This window comes from Caretta caretta, chromosome 6 (assembly GCF_965140235.1).
Source record: "Caretta caretta isolate rCarCar2 chromosome 6, rCarCar1.hap1, whole genome shotgun sequence".
Taxonomy (NCBI): Eukaryota; Metazoa; Chordata; order Testudines; family Cheloniidae; genus Caretta; species Caretta caretta.
In genome coordinates, this window is record NC_134211.1 from 49679524 (window position 1) to 49698752 (window position 19229).

Sequence of the window (19229 nt, forward strand, 5' to 3'; positions counted from 1 at the left end):
TGACAGCCTAGACATGACAGCAGCCATCAGGGATAGTTTTAGGATAGTGAATTCTATATTCCCCCAGTGTCAGAGGGAAGCACTAAAAAGTCCTTCCCAACCCTGATTTTGCAGTGATTTTCATAGTATGCCCCTTCATAAGTGTAATGGGTGGCATAAAACTGATTGACAAAGAGCTCATCTGATAAAGCAAATGGCTAATAGGTTATGAGCTTTGAATTTGCAACAGCAATTCCCACTGAAGTAAATAGGAGTTGCAGGTGCTCAGAGCTTCTCAAAATCAGTCCTGAGTTTACAAGACTAGACCTGTAACTCTAATAATCATCTCCCTCCTTACTAAATTTAGGGCTTTTAAAAACATTGATAGATTTTGCATGGCAACCCAGGAACCACAGCACAAACAATTGCAAAGCATTTCAGCATTATTGTCCTGGTTCATGACTGAGATTTTTCATTAGAAAATAGCCCAGATTTGCAGTACACATTAAAAGTATATTCTAGAGAGACCATAAATGCACAACAGAGCAATGCAGAGTTTGCAGCTGATTTAGCACAGCTCAGTAAAGAATAAAAGGGCTGGCTACACAGCTTTGCCAAGTCAGAGTAGGTGAATCAATGCCTTCATCTATCAGACTGCGCCCTGGCACACACTTATGCAACCTGGACTGTCTTTTCCCTTTAGTTGGGAATGAATAAACAGACTCATGTACAAAGCGTCCCCAGCAATATTTACCCCACTAGCCATGTTAAATAACAGGGATTGGGGTCAATGGGGTATGGACACATACAAACATATCTCGGAACAGATTCCAAGTGGGGTTGGAAGTTAGTTGCTGTTGGTATATCCAGCAGTTTGACTTACACAGGTTCCATCAAAGTTTGAAGCCATTTGCTCAGTCTGGTATATTCAGGCTCATGTTTTTTTTCTAATGCCAAACTTTTGATTTTTTTAAAAAAAAATATCGCTTTTAATTTCCTGTACACCTAAGTCTCGATCCGAAGTGAGTGGTGGGAAACATTCCAAAAACCTGCTGCTGATGCAGCATCTAGTATTGATTTAAACATAAAATAGACATACAGCTTGCATTGAAATTGTGATATTGCATTCTCTAACCCAGCTCTGGAGATCATAGAAGGGATGCAGGTGTGGAAGAAAAGTGGAAAACTGGGACGGCATTCATGTTTTAACCCATATAAAACTCTGATCAACTACTCTCACTGGGTATGTCTACTGTAATGTAGACATACTGTGTGTGGCCTTTTCAGATTGGTAGGCCAACTTTGCAGTTATTACGTTTGCATCCCCTTCCCTATTTTAACCATGTAACTTTATTCTTTATCTATCTAGATACAACAACTTAAAAGGAAACCTGCTGCATTCCCTATTTCCTCTTATTTCTATCACAAGCTCACACTGGTTCTCTCCAGTTGCTTCTATTCCCACCAGACAGATCTTTTTAAGGTTGTAGTTTCTTCTGGAGGAAGATCGGGCATCAGTACAGGGAGAATTATTATTCTGGAATAAAGTAGCACGCCAATAAGATTGAGACCCCATTGGGGTTGGTGCCGCACAAGAACATAGTAACAGTCTGCCCGGATGAGCAAAGGAACCTCCCTGACAGTCTGCTAAGGGGTAGGCTTGTGAAGGGATTCAGGAAGGAACATCTTTCAGACTGAGATGTGCACTCTGCTTTCTCTATCAGGGACACTTTATAATTGTGCTCTCTTTATTTGCCATTTTTAAAAATCTACAATAAAGACACTCAGGCTGAAATTATAGCAGTTGCTGTTTGGATAAAGTGACCAGACGTCCTTTTTTCCCTCCCAGACTTCTGCATTCTGTCCTGGAAACCTGGAACCAGGAAATGGGACACCCATTTTTATGCTCAGCACCTCTCCTCGCCCACGGGTCCTGCTGGGGGCTCTGCTCAGAAGCTGTTATCCCCTGTGCCTGAGGACAGCAGCTACAGCAGACTTACCACCCACCACCATCGGGGCTTGGCCAGTGGCACTTGCACCTCCATCGGGCCTGAAGGAGTGAGCCCTGGCTGGCAGCGATGGCAACAGCAGCAACAGTCAGGCTTGCAAAAGTGGGGCTTGGCAGCGGCACCAGCCCTGAAGGTGATGAGAAGGGGTGAATGCATGAAATGGGCTGGTCCATGTCCACACTGGGAAACGGGGGAAGAGAAAGTCATGAAGGACCCTGTCCGGGGGTGTGTGGAAAGGCCAATTTGTTGTGATTTATAAATTATTTTCTCCGTTAGTGTTATTAAAGTGACTTTCAGCTAACTTTTAAAAATGACATTAGATGTTAAGTTTGTTATTTTATTATTTTTAAGTGAGAAAAAAATTGTAAGTTAAAAACATCTCTTTTTAAATTAATGGGAGATTGAGTGACAGTGGAATAATCTGTTTTTATCATATTGTTACGGCAGGTGTCACTTGGTGGTGCTGTTACACACAGTCTTCCAAGTTCTTAGCTGGCAAGAAAGTTTTGGACAGGCTGACATGTAAGTCTTGGGAAGCTGTGCTGGGTTGTTGTTAGCCGGATTATGCAAGATTGGATATAGAGGCAGCTTGGGGAGAGAGGGAGCCGTGTGAGCAGCTGGAGAATTTGCTGTCTGCCTTGGGCTCTGATAAGAATCCATTCTTGAGGCAGAATTGCTCCTTGGGAACCAGGCACTGGTTGGGCTGTGATGCCTGAAAGAAGGGATTGCCCTGCATGTTGTTCAACCATCTCATCCCAGCACTGGCGAATGTGTGCAAATAAAGCAAATTTACACTTAGAGTATATCTGGATTTCATATCACCAAATTTCTCTTTCACTGGAGAACTGACCTATAAGGCCCTGGACATCTGCTGCCACTCAGCACAAGGGGGACACTGGGGTCAGTAGAGGACATTGGTGTTGGAATAAGGGGCCACAGTATTAGTAAATCTGTGACAGGTATCATCCCTTCCCCTGCTCCTGTGCGTTTTCATTTTGAGAATGTGGCCACCTGGCATGGGAGTTGGAATCTAACACAGTGCAAGCCTAGGATGCTTCTCAACCAGAGACTGCTCTCAAAAGGAGCAAAAGGGATATGCTGTGTGCTTGACTTTCTGCCAGGCTGACAATGAACCACATAGCAGAAGGCACACTAACATGTCCTGGGTACAGCTGGCCAGAAACTGGAATTCCCATTCTATGGGACATTCAGAAATTTAAAAAAATAATAATTCCAAAACAGAACAAAAATGAAATTTCAGCATTGCTTGTGGAATGTGAATACCAAAGTTTTGTTTTGCTGAAGAGCTGGGATACTGGAAGCCCTAGCTCAGGGGCAGTCCATCTGGTGGGCTGCCTCAAAACCAGGGACCCTGGGAACCAGAAAGACGGGAAGCCCCAGAGGTCCAGGCTAGCAAAGAGCTGCAAGTTTAGGAGCTGGACTCCCAGGCTCCCCATCAGCCTGCCAGGTGGGCTGCTGAGGAGCTGGGTGGGTGAGTCAGCAGGAACCCAGGCAGGTTTTGAAACCTAGCTGGCAGGCAGAGCTGTATCAGAAACCTGCAGGGTTTCTGTCAGAATTTAGTCAAAAAATCAATACATGCCCCCAGAACGTTTCAATTTAGACAAATCAACCTTTTCTGATTAAAAAATATTCCACTGGAAAATTTCCAACCAGATCTAATAATAAGACTACTTGCAGAGTCAGGTACTACTTGGCATGAGTAAGAGTGGCCCTTTTGTTTTTATTGGGGTATTGACTTCTTGTGTAAGTTTCCCACCTACTAGACACGTAGCAGCAACTGAAATAAGCCCCCTCTGAGGCTCTCCACTGCAATCAACCTTCGTATTCCCAAGAATGATGACAATCATTAATCAGTGGTATTGAGAAGGTAACGTTTTCTTTGGTAAGGTCTTTACTGCTTTAGGCAGCCACATGCACTCCTGGCAATGTCCCTAGACAAGCCTTGCTGGCGATATACAGTATACATCTTGCTCGGAAAAGACTGTCTGAGAAAGTAGCTTGCTTCCCAGCTCCAATTCCAACACCTTGTAAACTTGGCAAGACTAATGACCCATGCTGGCTGGACAGCAGGAATAACTGATGCCTGATAGATAGCCTCCTGCAAACGAACTGCACTGCACATAAGCCCTGAGCTATTCTGCAAAAGGAGGCCTTGTTGGCCTGATTTCCTTACTGCTAACAGTTAACAGACTTCCCTACCGTTCATTGTTCAGGGTCATCCTTGGTGGATCCAGGTTGGGGTTCTCCATGGACTCCATCTGAGGACAGCGTAGGAAGTAGTAGAGGGTATGGAGGGCATCAGGGGACCAGGTAATGGGCTGCTGTTGCCTTGTTTGCCGGATAGGGCTCATGCCAGGGCGGAGGGTGTTCAAACATTGCATGTGGTGCATTGCTCGCGATACCAAGTCACCTGCACAAAAGGGGACAGGAAAAGCATTTCTGAATGTTTATCCAGACCCATATGCTTATTTTCTCAGCTAAATAAAATCACTGGCAACTGAGAAAGCCTTCTTTGTGTGTAATTATTATTTACCCACTAAGCCAATAGGCAGGTCCTGGAGCTGCCATTTTATAGTTTATTGCAGCGGTTCTCAACCTGTGGCCCAATCAGCACAGAGCTGCGGCCCATGTGACATCCTCAGGGCCACAGACAGTAATGGATGCGGCCCACAATGTTAAATAGGTTGAGAATCACTGGTTTATTGCAATGGAAATTTAATTTCCTTTTAAATTCCTAGCCATTAGACAAGTCATGGTAGAATTAAACTACTATCTAAGTAGCTAAACTTGCCTGTCATCTGGGATCAGTGTGATGACTTTGCATTATTTTTCTTCGCTATTTTAATGCTGTTTCTTTTCTTCTGAAGCCACATCCATGGGTTTCTTGCCTGCCTTTGGCTAATGAAATACACTTTGTAAGATCCTACATCAGCACTGGGTTGGGAACATAATTTATGCAAGGGGACAGAGGCAGCGTCCATGTAGGTTGCTTGTTTTGGTTCTCCCTGTCCTCTACATGTTATGAGGCCAGACCAGTTCCCTACATTGGAGCCATCTGATCCCACCTAACTAGCCCTCAAGTCCCAACTGTCTGCCCAGGTTCTTATGACAGAAAGAGGAAAGCCTCTGTCCTAGTTGGAAGTCCCTTCTTGTTGGTTGTCCGCTTCTCTTATCCTCCTCACTGTTCTCTAGCTGAAGATTGATTCCAAGGAGTAACAACATCCACCTCCCTTATTAAAGAGCCAGTCCTTATATTTCTCTCTCTCTCTGATTTTCACAGACCTTGCTGGAAGTCTCTCCCTGAGCCTCATAAAGGTCTCAACTCAAGGAGAAAGCATCCAGTGTCTTCTGAGCTGCTCAGTTCTTGGGGATTCTGAACCCTTGTCAACCGTCCTGTGTCAATACATTGGAAGACTCCTGACCAGGCAACTGGGAGGGGGAAAATCTATGTTACACAGCTGCTACTAAGAAGATACTAACCCTTCCCCCTCAGAACAGGAAGCTGCTGTGGGTTAGCACCTGCAGAGAACACCTTTGGTTATATAAATCTCAAGTGCTCTTCAGCTGACACTTGCTTTAAACATACTACACCCCACGTTACAAACACTACAGTAGCCTGACAGTAAAGGCCTCAAGTGTTACAATTTACAGTAGTGGTATTCCCGTAGCACTAGTCTGAACCACTACTATAGAATACCATATAGGCACAGGGTCTCTTTTTTCCCTGGGAATCTTCTGTTGCTTTATGTTCTACCGTCCTCTAGAATCCTCACAGGAAATGTTCCTCTATTGTGTTCTATGGTTACAATGCTGGGAAAGGATGGAATTGAAATAGCCACCAACACCAAGCTGGGTCTGAGATGGCGCCGTGAACTTAGCCACTCAAAATGTGAATTCACCCCCCCCCCCTTGACTCCCAGTGCAGTTCTTAGGATGATGCTAATCCACTTAGGTCTAACAGCAAAAAGACCAAGTTTACTACTATGCCTCCAGCTGAACGCTTTAGGGATTGATATTACACAGGCTGGGGAAAACACATGGCTACTGTATGTCTGAGCATTATGCAGTTATTAGTGAGTCAGATCGATGGGGTGTTAAAACCTCACTTTGCAACGTGAAGCTGTGCACTCATTCGTCGCATAGTAAATTCATTTTACAAGTAGACTCCAGAGAGGAAAAAACCTCCTAATGTCTCTGCCTTTCTCATTTCTGTTGCTCCTGAATCTTTCCCTAAAACCCAAACATTCTTACAAGAGTCCTGTGCATCTTCTAGCTTCTGTGCTAATCCGGAATCCCGCATGATCAGAAAAGAAATACATCTGGAATTCAAATTTTCAGCAAAGAATAACATCCCACTCCCTACTTCTTTGGCAACCTCCAGACCATATTTTAAAATCAGTAGGTGACTATATCAGGACATCCATTCACTAGACGTAATGACTAAGCTGGCCAAAGCAGGGACTAGGAAAGAGGGAGAGGAAGCCGCATTCAATCATGGGCCCATGCTACAAAAGCTCCCTTGTGTTCCAGCATAAATAGAGGTGTGTTAAAAGAATTTGAAAAACCTCAAATTAAGGCAAGTTGCAAAATAAATGGTGAAACCACAAGCTCTGGGCCTGGCCAACCCCTGATATTCATTAGCCTTCAGATCACGGGGACTGGGACAGTCATGCCAGCAGAAATTTTGCAAGGAAAACCAGGCCAGAAAAACACAAATCATTTTGGTTTATTTTAAAGGGGCACTGTCAAGTAGTTTAGGCCCAAAATCTGGGGTTTGTTAACAAAAAAGATTTACAAAATTGATTATATCAGAAGCATTCTCAGGATTTCCCTCCTCCTCATTTTTATATTTTAAATTAAAACAAAAAACTTTCCCCTGGAGCGTCTGCCATCCAAACTTTACTAGTGTATGACAACTAGAAAGTGAATTTGTGGCCATTTGACTAACTGCTGTTAATCTGGTGCTCCGACATTAGGCTGATGAAAGCCATTTAAGCACCTACATAGCTAGTAAATAGATCTTTCACCAGCACTGAAGTCACTAAGACAAAGAATAAAATGCTGGAAGAGGGACATTTTATGCATAAATTAAGCATAAAACATCCTAATCTGATTTCCACGAACAGCACCCTGAAACAATCAAATTTTACATAACATGGAACCAATGCCGCTCATGCTGAAGCCAATGACAAAACTGCCATTGACTTCAATAGCAGCAGTCCTTATATTTTGTTTAAACAAATGATCAGTTACAGCTGAAACTCACTTAATTCTGAGATGCTTCCAACGCAAGTCGCCAAGAGAGACTGTTCCAGAGTTCGGAGCTCCAGCTGGGCATAAGCATCGGCCCGTCCATCACTGCTTATGGAGCCATCATTGTAGGGGCTGAAGTAGGCAGGCAGAGACAGCACACCTGGGGAGAGCAGTGAACAGGCCTGTTACAAGTGAAATTGCAGGGCCAGGGGAATACTCCACCATTCAGGGATGGAATGGAAATACTGAAAGCACTGATTTCTCTTTGTAGTGGTGACTGGGGAATTCAGTGCATGCTGCTCACTCAGCCACAGTGCTCAGGTGGTCTTTGGAACCAATTAATTCTGTTGATTGGCAGAAGCGGAGCAGCTGGGCTCTAGGGAGCAAACACAAATACTATTTGCAGCCTGTAAATGCTGGGAACAAAGAGTTTGTAAAATTATTTTATTGTAAAATTACAACAAAAATTTTGGAGAGTCTAAAGAAGCCTTTAAAGGTATGTCCACACAGTAAAAAAATCCCACGGCAGTGAGTTTCAGAGTTCAGGTCAACTGACTCTGGCTTGCATTTCAGGGCCAAAAATAGCAGTGTAGATGTTTGGGCTTGGGCTCCAAAGCCCTCCCCCCTTGCTGGGTTTCAGAGCCCAGGCTCTCACCTGAGCATCTACTCTGCTATATTTAGCCCTGCAGCGCAAGCCCAAGTCAGTTGAACCAGGCTCTGATACTCACTGCCGTGGGTCTTTTTTTTTTTTATTTAGCTGTGTAGACATACCCTAAAACTGTATATGCAAAAATGAAGTTGTGTGCCCACAGGCTGAACTTGCATAGCTGTAATCAGATTGTTGGATGCAATAGCCTGATTTTTAAGGTTGTTGAGCATAATTGCCAAGTCCAGCTGAGGTGAATGGGAACTGAAGATTCTCAGCATCTCTGAAAACCAGGTCATTAATGATCTCATTTGTGCAGCTGACAGTAGGCAGTTTTGAACGCACAAGTTTAAATTTTTTTACGTGTTGTGAACATTTGGGCAGGTAAGATTACTCTTAGAAGCGGATTTTGAAAAACTGGCCCATAAAAGCATTTATTTGCATTTCTACAAATGACCCAAATAGAAAGTTCAATTAGAAACACCTCTCCCTCTGTTACACTCTCTCTCTCTCTGGTTGTTAAGCATGTTTCTAAAACCGTTTCACTTTCTTTACAAAAGCATTGATGTAAAATGACTAGTTATGTCAATAACATAAAAGCAATTTATATAGTGGTGATCAGAACCCACAATCTGCTTCCCCTCCTCCCCCCCACTGTTCCTCACATGTTCTTGTCAGCTGCTGGAAATGGCCCACCTTGATTATCACTACAAAAGGTTTTTTTTTCTCTCCTGCTGGTAATAGCTCACCTTACCTGATCACTCTCCTTACAGTGTGTATGGTAACACCCACTGTTTCACGTTCTCTGTGTATATAAAATCTCCCCACTGTATTTTCTACTGCATGCAGCCGATGAAGTGAGCTGTAGCTCACAAAACCTTATGCTCAAATAAATTTGTTAGTCTCTAAGGTGCCACAAGTACTCCATTTCAGTCTGCTTTGCGTATCACTTCACAGTTCTTCCTTTGTCTATAACAAAACAGAGCCAAATTGGGTGAGAGTTTGGTGCGACTGGAAGTACTGTTTAGAGCCTGTCATAATGTCCACAGGCACTGAGCGAGCTTACACAGGCAATTCAACCATTGCACTGGAATCCTGATGTGCAGCAGCTCCCATAATTCCACTCCTCGATCCATCACACAATTTCTTGCTATTCCAGACCTGGGACCCCATACACTTCTCTGTCAACATACCTCAATCTTGATCTGTGGCACCCTAAGCTATTCACTTTTGTCCCCACACAGCTCTGCTAATACATTTCAGTACTGTCATGCAGTACCCCTACTGTTCCAGTCCTAGATGTGGAGAGTGCTTCATTCTTAATCTGCAGCCACCTCCTGTCATGTCAGTCCCCTGCCTCCCATCAAGCAGATAATTGCCAGTTAACCTGCACCACACTGGGAGATCTTTGTTACTTTGTCTTGGTGTTTTCTTTTGAGATTTTATACAGAATTGATCTCTCCCTTCCTCTCCCATTCAGCAGGACACCTCCTCTTCACATCCTGTTCAGTGGCACAGCCAACGATTGCATCAAGAACTTCCTAGACATTCTGAGGATAAGGGAATGATTTATCCTGCTGTGTCTCTGCACTGTACATCACTGTTGGCTAATGCAGAAAACCCTGCCAATGGTCTCTAATCTGAATAATTAGGAAGCTCGAGTTCTAAGAATTAATAGAAGCAACACATGCAAACTGGAAGCGCTCTCTCACTACACTGCAGCCCCCTACACAGAGTGTGAGCCCACTTCCTTTTCCCATGTTAGTCTTATGAAAGGACATTTTAAGGCATATGGATTGAATTTACAACAGTGGGAGAAGGAAAATGGGCTGATTTGTTAAAAGTTTCAAATGGAGCGCACAACTCTAGGAAGGTGGAAACAGAAATGGGCAGTTACATTAATTAAACAAGCAGGGCACACACACACAAAAAAAAGCTTTCGGAGCAGATCACCCTCCCCTCTGCTTTCTCCCCCAACGGTTTCAACTGAAAGTTGGTTGGTTTGTTTTAATTACAAATAAAGATTTTGTAGAATGATTTAAGCTGGGCAGACAAATCAAGCAAATTTTCTCAGCTTTTCAGGTTATGGCTTGGCAGTTGTTGGGAATAGTTGGAAATAAAAGTGATTTATTCACTGGGAAAAGTCACTCATATCTGCCCACAAAGTATCGTAGTATTAGAGGGCAAAATATTTAGGGTCTAATGATTCCACTGGCTGGGAGAGAGGTATGCCTGTTACTTAAGTGGGAGATGAGAATGGAATTAAGTCCTTAAGGCCAGATCCACAGCCCACTGATGTCTGTGGCGGTATTCCATTGATATAAATGGGTTTGAGATCAGGCCCTTAATATACAGCAATAGCATTTATAAAATTTGTTTCCTGTTAATTTAGCAGTGTGTGCGTTTTTCACAATTGAAGGGTACTGAGTCCCTGACAGAGTCCTGAGAACCATCCCCTTTTCCCCTGTTGTAGCCTCCCCTTTCTGCAAGGCTTCACAGCACGCTAGCCATTCTTCTGGAAGAGGACTGGAGAGAGCTTCCTATGTAGCACATCAGCACCCTTCCTTAACAGGCCAGAGTAATACATTCCATTCCCCCAGCAAGCAACAAGCTTGCTGGCATCTGAAACACTTTGCGGCCTGGGTGAAGGAAGCAAAAGGCCAGAAGGCAACTTCAATACTTGCTGTAAACAACTGCAATTCCATTGACATCAATCTCCTCTAGTTGTTAGCCATATAGGGCCTGTGATACATATGTGAGCAATTCTGATTCTCTTCATTAGAGAGCAGTGCACACATGTACCCTTCTTTCATAAGGGTTACATTTTTACTCATTACTGCATTTTACACTCACTGCATTCTTTCTTGGAGATGAAAGGGTCCTGTAGTGGAGAGAAAGAGCACTTTGCTCACAACTTTTCAAGAGACTAACAGGAGCGACTGACTGGGCAGCAAGAGTACAATATTCACCACAGTTTGTTTACAGCCTACTTTACTGTGCTAATTTTGGTACTACTTCCGTAGTCCCCATCACTTCATGGGAGGTAGAGAAATACTGTTAGTCCCACTTTGCAGACGAGGAACTGAGCCCCAGATGGATCTGTAGCCACACTGAGTCCATTAGGGTTGGACTCATGTAACTGGGAGCCAAATTTGATCTTTCAGAGGAACAGCCGTGTTAGTCTGTATTCGCAAAAAGAAAAGGAGTACTTGTGGCACCTTAGAGACTAACCAATTTATTTGAGCATGAGCTTTCGTGAGCTACAGCTCACTTCATCAGATCAAATTTGATCTTGTATCTTGTATCTTTTAGCCTACAAGAGTCAAACATGGTTTTCATGATGGATAGAGTCAACTGCACTGCGACATGCTATTCTGACTGCAGATATCAGAAATGTTCTGTAGCAGAGATAACAACACAGTCCCACCCAGAAGTGGAATAATTTTCTGAAACGGTGTTAATCTGACAAAAAAGCAGAAACTCAGACAGATGCTTCACTTTACTTCTCAGAGACATGTGGATAATGTATAAATCTCACTCCGAGCTGGAGGTGCTGATGGTGATTCTGATTTGGTAATGTCACATGCTTTTACATGCTCCTGGGATAGGTTATTATGAATGCGTCAGAATGTGAACATCTTACCTTACTTTTGTATCATGACTTTGCAAAGGTGGAAGTGGAGCATATTCTAAGTGGTTAGAAAAGGAGTTAAGAGTGGCTGTGCCGCTGACTGACTGACCAACCTTGGGCAACTTTCATCGCTTCTCTGTGCCTCAGTTTCCTCCTCTATAAAATGGGGCTAATTATGGTTACCGATCCGAGAGTAGTGCTATAAATCTTAATTAATATCAGTAAAAGTGTTTTGAGATTTCCAGATAAAAGATATTATAAAAATGCAAAATATGAAGTGTAAATTGTTCTGATTGAATTTGTACGGCCTGTTTATGAATTTAGATTTGGCTTTATACATTTTTATTCATGGTCATATTGATTTTGATCAAGGCTAACTAAATAAGCAAAATATAACTCAATTAGATTAATTTGTACCTGAACCTTCTCTTTTTACTTTCAATCTGGGAGTAAAACTACAGTTGACATGAATTTCAAGGGTATATTTCCCCCACGAAATAACAACCCAAAGCAACCTTTAATTACAATGCTGCAATGATCCATCAACAGCACACTTTGTTGTCTATAAAATATTTTTTTGTTGTATGGGTTACATTGTGTGACTCTCATCCATTCCTGGCCATGCCCTGGTATTTTGGCAACAAAACTATATATATTTATTTATTGCCAAAGAGATTAAGGAGCTAATCCAACTCCCAATGAAGTCAACAGAAGTCTTTCTACTGATTTCAGTGTGGTATGGATCAGGCCTTAAAATCACAACAATTTAAGCAGCAGCTTTTCCCGAGATTATTGGGAGGTAGCACTACATACAGCAGCCCAACTGAAAACACCTTCATAGTTCTGTGATCAAGGCAAGGTTTAACAACAGTACTTAGTTTCTGATATTTTCATAGGTTTTGAAATAACAACTGGGAATAAAGCAAGGTTTATTCTACCTCACTTAATATACGAAATCTGCTCCAGGGCTCTTAAAAGGCAGTTACTGGGTGGAGTTCCAGTCACTGGGTGAAGCAGTTCTTCAGAATGAAACTGTTCTGCTAGCCTGAAGGTTTTTGAATTGTCGTCTGTAATCTGATGCTTTTTAAGAGCAACTGAAAAATGCTTCTGCAATCTAAATTGAGTCCAGGGATAGACAAAAAACACCACCAACAAAAAATGTTCACACCATTCGACATCTTGTTGCTTTTAGTGGTGCAGTGGGGATGCTGTTATGGCTGGTGGGCCATCACTTCCCAGGCAAGTTGGCCATGCAACTCTGCAGTTTCCACCTGATGTGGGGTTTGGTTCAAGCTCAAAGCTCAGGTCAGGTTTCTCTAAAGGTTTGAGAACTTCACGAGTGACTCCTGGGCTGAATTTTGAGCGAAGCTGGGATAATTTGCAGCTTGGCATCAGTCACATGACAATTATGGTTTGGCATCAAAAGGTGAACTAGGAGGTTTTGACTGGATTTTGTTTGGAGATTTCATGCTAGAGGGATCAAAATCCTTGTCCATGACATTTTATCTTTACGTTGTTAAGCTCGCCAAGTTCTTTGCATGTGATGTTTATGGAAAAGGACTCTCCAATGGGAAGATTTTCACTGTGTTTTCTGGACTTCATAGCACTTTAAAGCAGTTGGTACAGAAATCTGCTGTAATTTAAATCTTTCACGTTGGAAGACAGCTTCTTGACTACCTTGTCAGCTCTTTGAGGTCTTCCAGATGGTTGCATGACGTTTAGAGGTGGCCTTTCAGAAGTGGTAAAGAGCCAGTGAGACTGGTCTGAAAAGCAATGGAATTCTGCCATCTGGGATTCCTTGTGGAGATTGCATAGGGCACTAACTCTGCTAGAAAGGTGTGACAAAGTCTAAAGAGCTTGGTTCAGGATATATTAAGCTACCAAACACAGATATCGCTATCCCATGGGGCATACGTTGGGGAGTATGGAGACAAGGAGGGGGTTACATGTTGCGCTTTAACTTGTTTTTAGATGAAACCAGTAAAATTGCGTTTGTTTTATACATCTTTCCTCTGGGCAGAACAAAAATAACCTCTTTAAAACAAGGACTATCTTTTTGTTCTGTCTGTACAATGCCTAGCACAGTGGGGTTCATGACTTCCTAGACATTACCATAACATCAACAAACAAAACAAACATGGGACAAAGATCCATTTCAGGAAATTAAACCTAAAGATGAATTTTTGACAGCTCTGGGAGCACTCACTAGATTCAGGATCATATCTAGCCATTTACCTATCCTTAATCATGATACATTTTGTATGAGTCACATACGCACCAAAACAAAAAGTGTAAATAATACACAGGATCCATCAAGAATATAAAAAAATAAGAAAGAAAAATGTCTTCTGTCATGGGCATCAAGACAATTTTGCAATATATGTCTTGTGATTAGTTCCATACGGAACATTTACAAAGGTCAAATGTTAACTGAATCCAGTAGGCTTGTAGAACTAACATTTTAGAGACAGAAGGGTGAAATCCTGCCCCCACTGAAGTTGATGGCAAGACTCCCATTGATTTCAATGGGGCCAGGATTTCACCTAGGAAATCAAGAAGACTCTAATCCAGAGGTGGGCAACCTGTGGCCCATCAGAGTAATCTGCTGGTGGGCCATGAGACAGTTTGTTTACATTGACTGTCCGCAGGTACAGCTTTGCGCAGCTCCCAGTGGCTGTGGTTCACCATTCCCAGCCAATAGGAGCTGTTTGAAGTAGCGGCTGGCCCGCACTGTGGCCACCTGTGGCCGGGAACGGCAAACTGTGGCCACTGGGAGCTGTGGGTGGCTGTGCCTGTGGACAGTCAGTCAATGTAAACAAACTGTCTCATGGGCTGCCAGTGGATTACCCTGACGGGCCACAGGTTGCCCACCACTGCTCTAATCCAATTGCAACTCTAATTACCCCGTTTGGGTGGGACACAGAGACAGATGTCCTTTTTCTACAAAAAGTGCCATAAATCTTAAACATCTTGAGTGGTGAGGGACTCCATTAATTTCTGTCCCGCAATGCAGTGCCATGCTACACTGATTCAGAAAGGACTCAGAACAAAGAGCACCACCTACCAAGTCTCTGCCATCTCCTGGACCTTTTATTTTTCTCCTTGGCAGGCTCTCATCCAAGTACTATGAAAGCTCAAGCCTACTTGGTTTTATGAAATCTGACATCATCACAGCGATAGTCTACTGTTCCTTCTGACAGCAGAGTACACCAAAGGAAACCAGCCAACCAAAGTGTTCCTCCGCTAACATATACAAATGTAAACATATCAGGTTCTGAGATCAGATACAGTCATGTATCACCCTGATAGGAAGACAGGAGTTGGGAAAGAAGTTTGTGATGGGAGAAGAGTGCTTATAACTGCTAACTAATGGGAAAGTAACAGTTTTGCATTAAGTGATTACAAAACAGATGGGCACATCATTCAGTGGGGCTCTGTCAGCAGTAAGAGAAATCAAAACCAGTCATATGTATGAGCATCCACATTTAACAATCATACCTTAATTCAAAACAAATGCGGGAAGGAGACAGCAGGAGGGAAAGAAAGGCTTAAGCACTGAGACAGAAGGGTCCTTGGATTATCTACAAGTGCACAGTGGTGCACAGTTTAAGAGCCACTGTCTTAGCTGTTCAGTTCTGGAAACTGCTGGGTACAGATCAGATCAATTCGCACACCCACACATTAAAATGAGTTTTGTGGTCTCACACTGATTGTTTGTGGCCATCTTTCCACACCAGGCCCCTCACATACATGCGAACTGGCAGCCTCTTCTGAGGGACAGCCAGGGCTCCATTTGACAACACCAGTCAGGACCGTGGTGCACAAGCATAGCCAGGAATGAGAGAGTAGGGGGTGCTGTAGTCAGGACACTTGTCGAGATGAGGGGATAGAGATTTGGGGGCTAGACTAAAATAGGAGGAGAAGTGTAGGTCAAGATTTAGGGATGATGGCCAGGGTGAGGGATTGTTGCCAAGATTGGAACAGTTGTGGGTGTTGAAGGTCATGACTGTTTGGTAGGGAAGTGTGGGGAAACTTTTACAGTGCCGATCTGTACTACATTTAGCTCTAGGCAGAGCTCTCAGTTTCATGAGTGGAACATACTTTGTGTCCTAATGCACACATCAAAGACTAATACTGGCAGCCACAGTTTGTCTGGGCTTAAGTAACATGTTATCAAGAGCCAGCATTGTCTTCTAGAAAACAATCTGGTCATTATTAGCAAAATATCAATAGGCATTATTCAGAGGAACAGCCGTGTTAGTCTGTATTCGCAAAAAGAAAAGGAGTACTTGTGGCACCTTAGAGACTAACCAATTTATTTGAGCATGAGCTTTCGTGAGCTACAGCTCACTTCATCAGATGTTTGTGAGCTGTAGCTCACGAAAGCTCATGCTCAAATAAATTGGTTAGTCTCTAAGGTGCCACAAGTACTCCTTTTCTTTTTGCGAATAGGCATTATGTGGCTCAAGCATAAAGATGCCCCAAAACTGCAGGCTTAAGGACACCCTGAAAGTCCATTATCTCTCCGCTATAACCTGGCTCACCAGCCCCAATGTTCCATAAGTATGTGGAAGAATCAGAGTTTACGGACTCTGCAGCTCTAGGGGAGCTATTACACTAACATTCGGTGTACATTATAGTGCAGAAAATCTGTAAGTCAGCACAAATCCTTAAATGCCTGGGTAATCTCACGGAACTAATCATGCTTTCTACTAATACTGGACTGTCAGAAAACACTAACAGGTTTTTATTTCACCCATCCTTGAAATACAATCATCTCTGGGGTGGCACATGGCTGCCATGCTACATCAGCATCAAATAACTGTTTTGGGAAAAGGAGCGGACCATTGAAAATGCTGGGGTTGGGCTGGAGGTAGGAGGTATAGGGGTAGGGTACTGGAAGTTCCATAGCATGGCTGGGACAAATGGCATTCTAGATGATCAAGAGTGGATAGAGCCTCTTTTTTACATCGTATTCAAAAGCTGACATGAAGATGGCAGAAGGGCAGCACACTACCAGCAAACACAGCAACAGGGCATTGGTTATTGTTATTATTCAGAGAGAAGCAATCACCAGTCCGACTTCCCACACCACGGTGAGTTTTCCTTGGAGGTCTCCTGTCTAACCACTGACCTGGCCTGACCCCAGTTGCTTAATTTGATATAATCTGATGAACACACATCCTGAGCTGGTATTTTAAAGGATAATGGAAAACCAGGTACGTTTCCATAAAGTTCATCATAAACATATTTTGCAATCTGGAGCAGTCAGAAAGGCTAATAGAAAGTTAAGAACCACTAGGAAAAGGATAGATAATAAAACAGAAAATATCATAATGCCACTATACAAATCCATAGTATGCCCACTCCTTGACTACTGTGTGTGCAGTTCCAGTCATCCCCAGCTCAGAAAACACACATTAGAATTGGAAAAGGGCAACAAAAATTATTAGGGGTATGTAACAGCTTCCATATGTGGAGAGATTAAAAAGACGGGGACTGTGCAGTTTAGAAAAGAGATGACTAAGTGGGGATATGCTAGAGGTCTATAAAATCATGACTAGGGTGGTGAAAGTGAATAGGGAAGGTGTTATTTACCCCTTCACATAACCCAAGAACTAGGAGTCATGCAATGAAATTAATTGGCAACAGGTATAAAACAAACAAAAGGAAGTACTTCTTCACACAATGCACAGTCAACCTGGGGAACTTATGGCCAAGAGATGTTGTGAAGGCCAATGTATAAGTGGGTTCAAAAAAGAATTAGATAAGTTCATTAGCCAAGACAGTCAGGGACACAACCCCATGCTCTGGGTGTCCTGAAATCTCTGACTGCCAGAAGCTGGGACAGGAAGACAGCGCATGGATCACTCAATAATTGCCCTGTTCTGTTCATTCCCTCTGAAACATCTGGCCCTGGCCACTGTTGGAAGGCAGGATACTGGGCTAGATGGACCATTGGTCTGACCCAGTATGGCTTTCTTTTGTTATTATACATCACCTTTTATCTGAGGCTCTCAGTGCTGTGGCCGGAGGGCCACCATCATTACCTCAGTTTCATAGATGGGGAAACAAAGTCATAAAGAGTTGAAGTGAGCTGTCCAAGCTCACAGAGGGAGTTAGTGCCAGATCTCTGCATTGCCCACATCTCCGCATTCAGAGCCACTGATTAGACCAAATTTGCCGATATTGAATCATTGTTCTATTGTCAACTAGCCCAGATTTTAAATAAGTGGCATGGCTGTGTTTTAACTTGGGTCTGGAAAACTATGCTCACTGTTTTACAAGCTATGATAAAGTCATTTGAAAATGTGGTCTTTGATGTCATCATAATACATTAAAAAGAGACAGAGGAACTTTAATAATTTTCCCATAATTTCTAGAAATGTAAATTTTTTGTAGTGCAACCATTGCAGCTACTTGAAAAGAATCTGATGTGCTCAACAAACACAATCTCGAAGCGCAGGGCCATTCTCTCTAAGATCACCAGCATTCATGGCATCGTAATTTCCATGTGGAATTTGAGGGCATAATAGGACCCTGCAACTCAGCTGTAACAATAGGTTTCGGAATAAACCCCCTGTGCTTTTATAAATTTCTGTTTTCAGATTCCAATTAGACTCATTAAAGAGCAAACCCTCTACAGGGCTGTAAATATCACATGGACAAATGAAGAGAAGCTTTATGAGGCACAGTATATTTGCCACAAGCTTTCTGGAAGAAGTGAAGAAAACAGACACACTTGCCAACAGTGAGTGCAGTCTAATGGGTAGAGCAGGAGACTTGGTGTTATGCTGCCAAGGTTCTATTTCCAGCTCTGACACTGACTTGCTGTGTGACCTTGACCAACTTACTGGATCTCCCTGTTTCTCAGTTCACTTAACTGTAAAATGGGAATAATACTTCCCTACCCTCCAGGGTGATTTGACAGAAGCTGCTTTCTTAAATCATCTAACTTCTCCACTCATTCAGAATCATTCCCGTACACCTCAGTAATGTCCCTTTATCCAATATGTACCGACAGTAATTTTCTTATGGTCCTTTTTCAGTTAATAACATTAACAACTTTAATTTAGTTTTACCCCAAAGAATCCAAAGTGCTTTGCAAAGTGTGCATAGGGATCACCCCACTCCACCCCACCCGAAATGCAGCTACCTTTGGGGTGAAACTCAGTAGCTCTAACAGTGCATGACAATACAACGTAACAGCTTAGAACTGGAAGAGACAGGATTTATCCAGTTGAAACTACAGAGGGGAATGTGGGAAGGTAGAATGGATTTTAGGCAGGTAAAATAGATTTTGGCTAGGACTCTGGGATTACATAGTTACTGTTACAAAACATGCCATAAGAGATTTACTTGTCATCTAGGGTGACCACCCATCCTGAATTGGGCAGGTCAGTCCCAAAATGCAGAGTTCAAGTCCCAGTCTCGGGCTGAATTACTTCCGGACAGCATTTGTCCTGGATTTCCTGCAGCACCACTCCATGCCTGTCTGAGGCTCAAGGGCGGCACCAGCCTCTTCCCAGTGTGGGGGAGGCTGAGGTGGGCCTTAGTCCCTCACTCAGGGCAGATGGAGGGTCTGGGGCTCCCTACAGTGGCTTTGGCTCCCTGGGCATCTCTTCCAATGGCCCGGCTCCCGCTTTCAGTTTGGCCAGGGGGCAGGGCCACAGAGAGGGGTAGGGCTCCT

The 19229-nt window shown here is 43.2% G+C and overlaps 1 protein-coding gene across 2 annotated transcripts in view; it reads right to left on the minus strand.

Annotated features, from left to right (window-relative positions):
• ABTB2 (ankyrin repeat and BTB domain containing 2) overlaps nt 1–19229 on the minus strand; it is a 193177-nt gene that overhangs the window by 53868 nt on the left and 120080 nt on the right. Inside the window, exons 1-3 of one of the 2 annotated variants that reach the window (XM_075129503.1) lie at nt 8663–8682; nt 7276–7422; nt 4209–4419 (exon numbers count right to left, since the gene is read on the minus strand). In XM_075129503.1, the coding sequence (XP_074985604.1) occupies nt 4209–4399 (191 nt within the window). In that variant the 5' untranslated portion in view covers nt 4400–4419; nt 7276–7422; nt 8663–8682. Of the gene's footprint in view, nt 1–4208; nt 4420–7275; nt 7423–8662; nt 8683–19229 lie in introns of those variants that run through there. The other variant, XM_048852837.2, reaches the window with a different exon arrangement.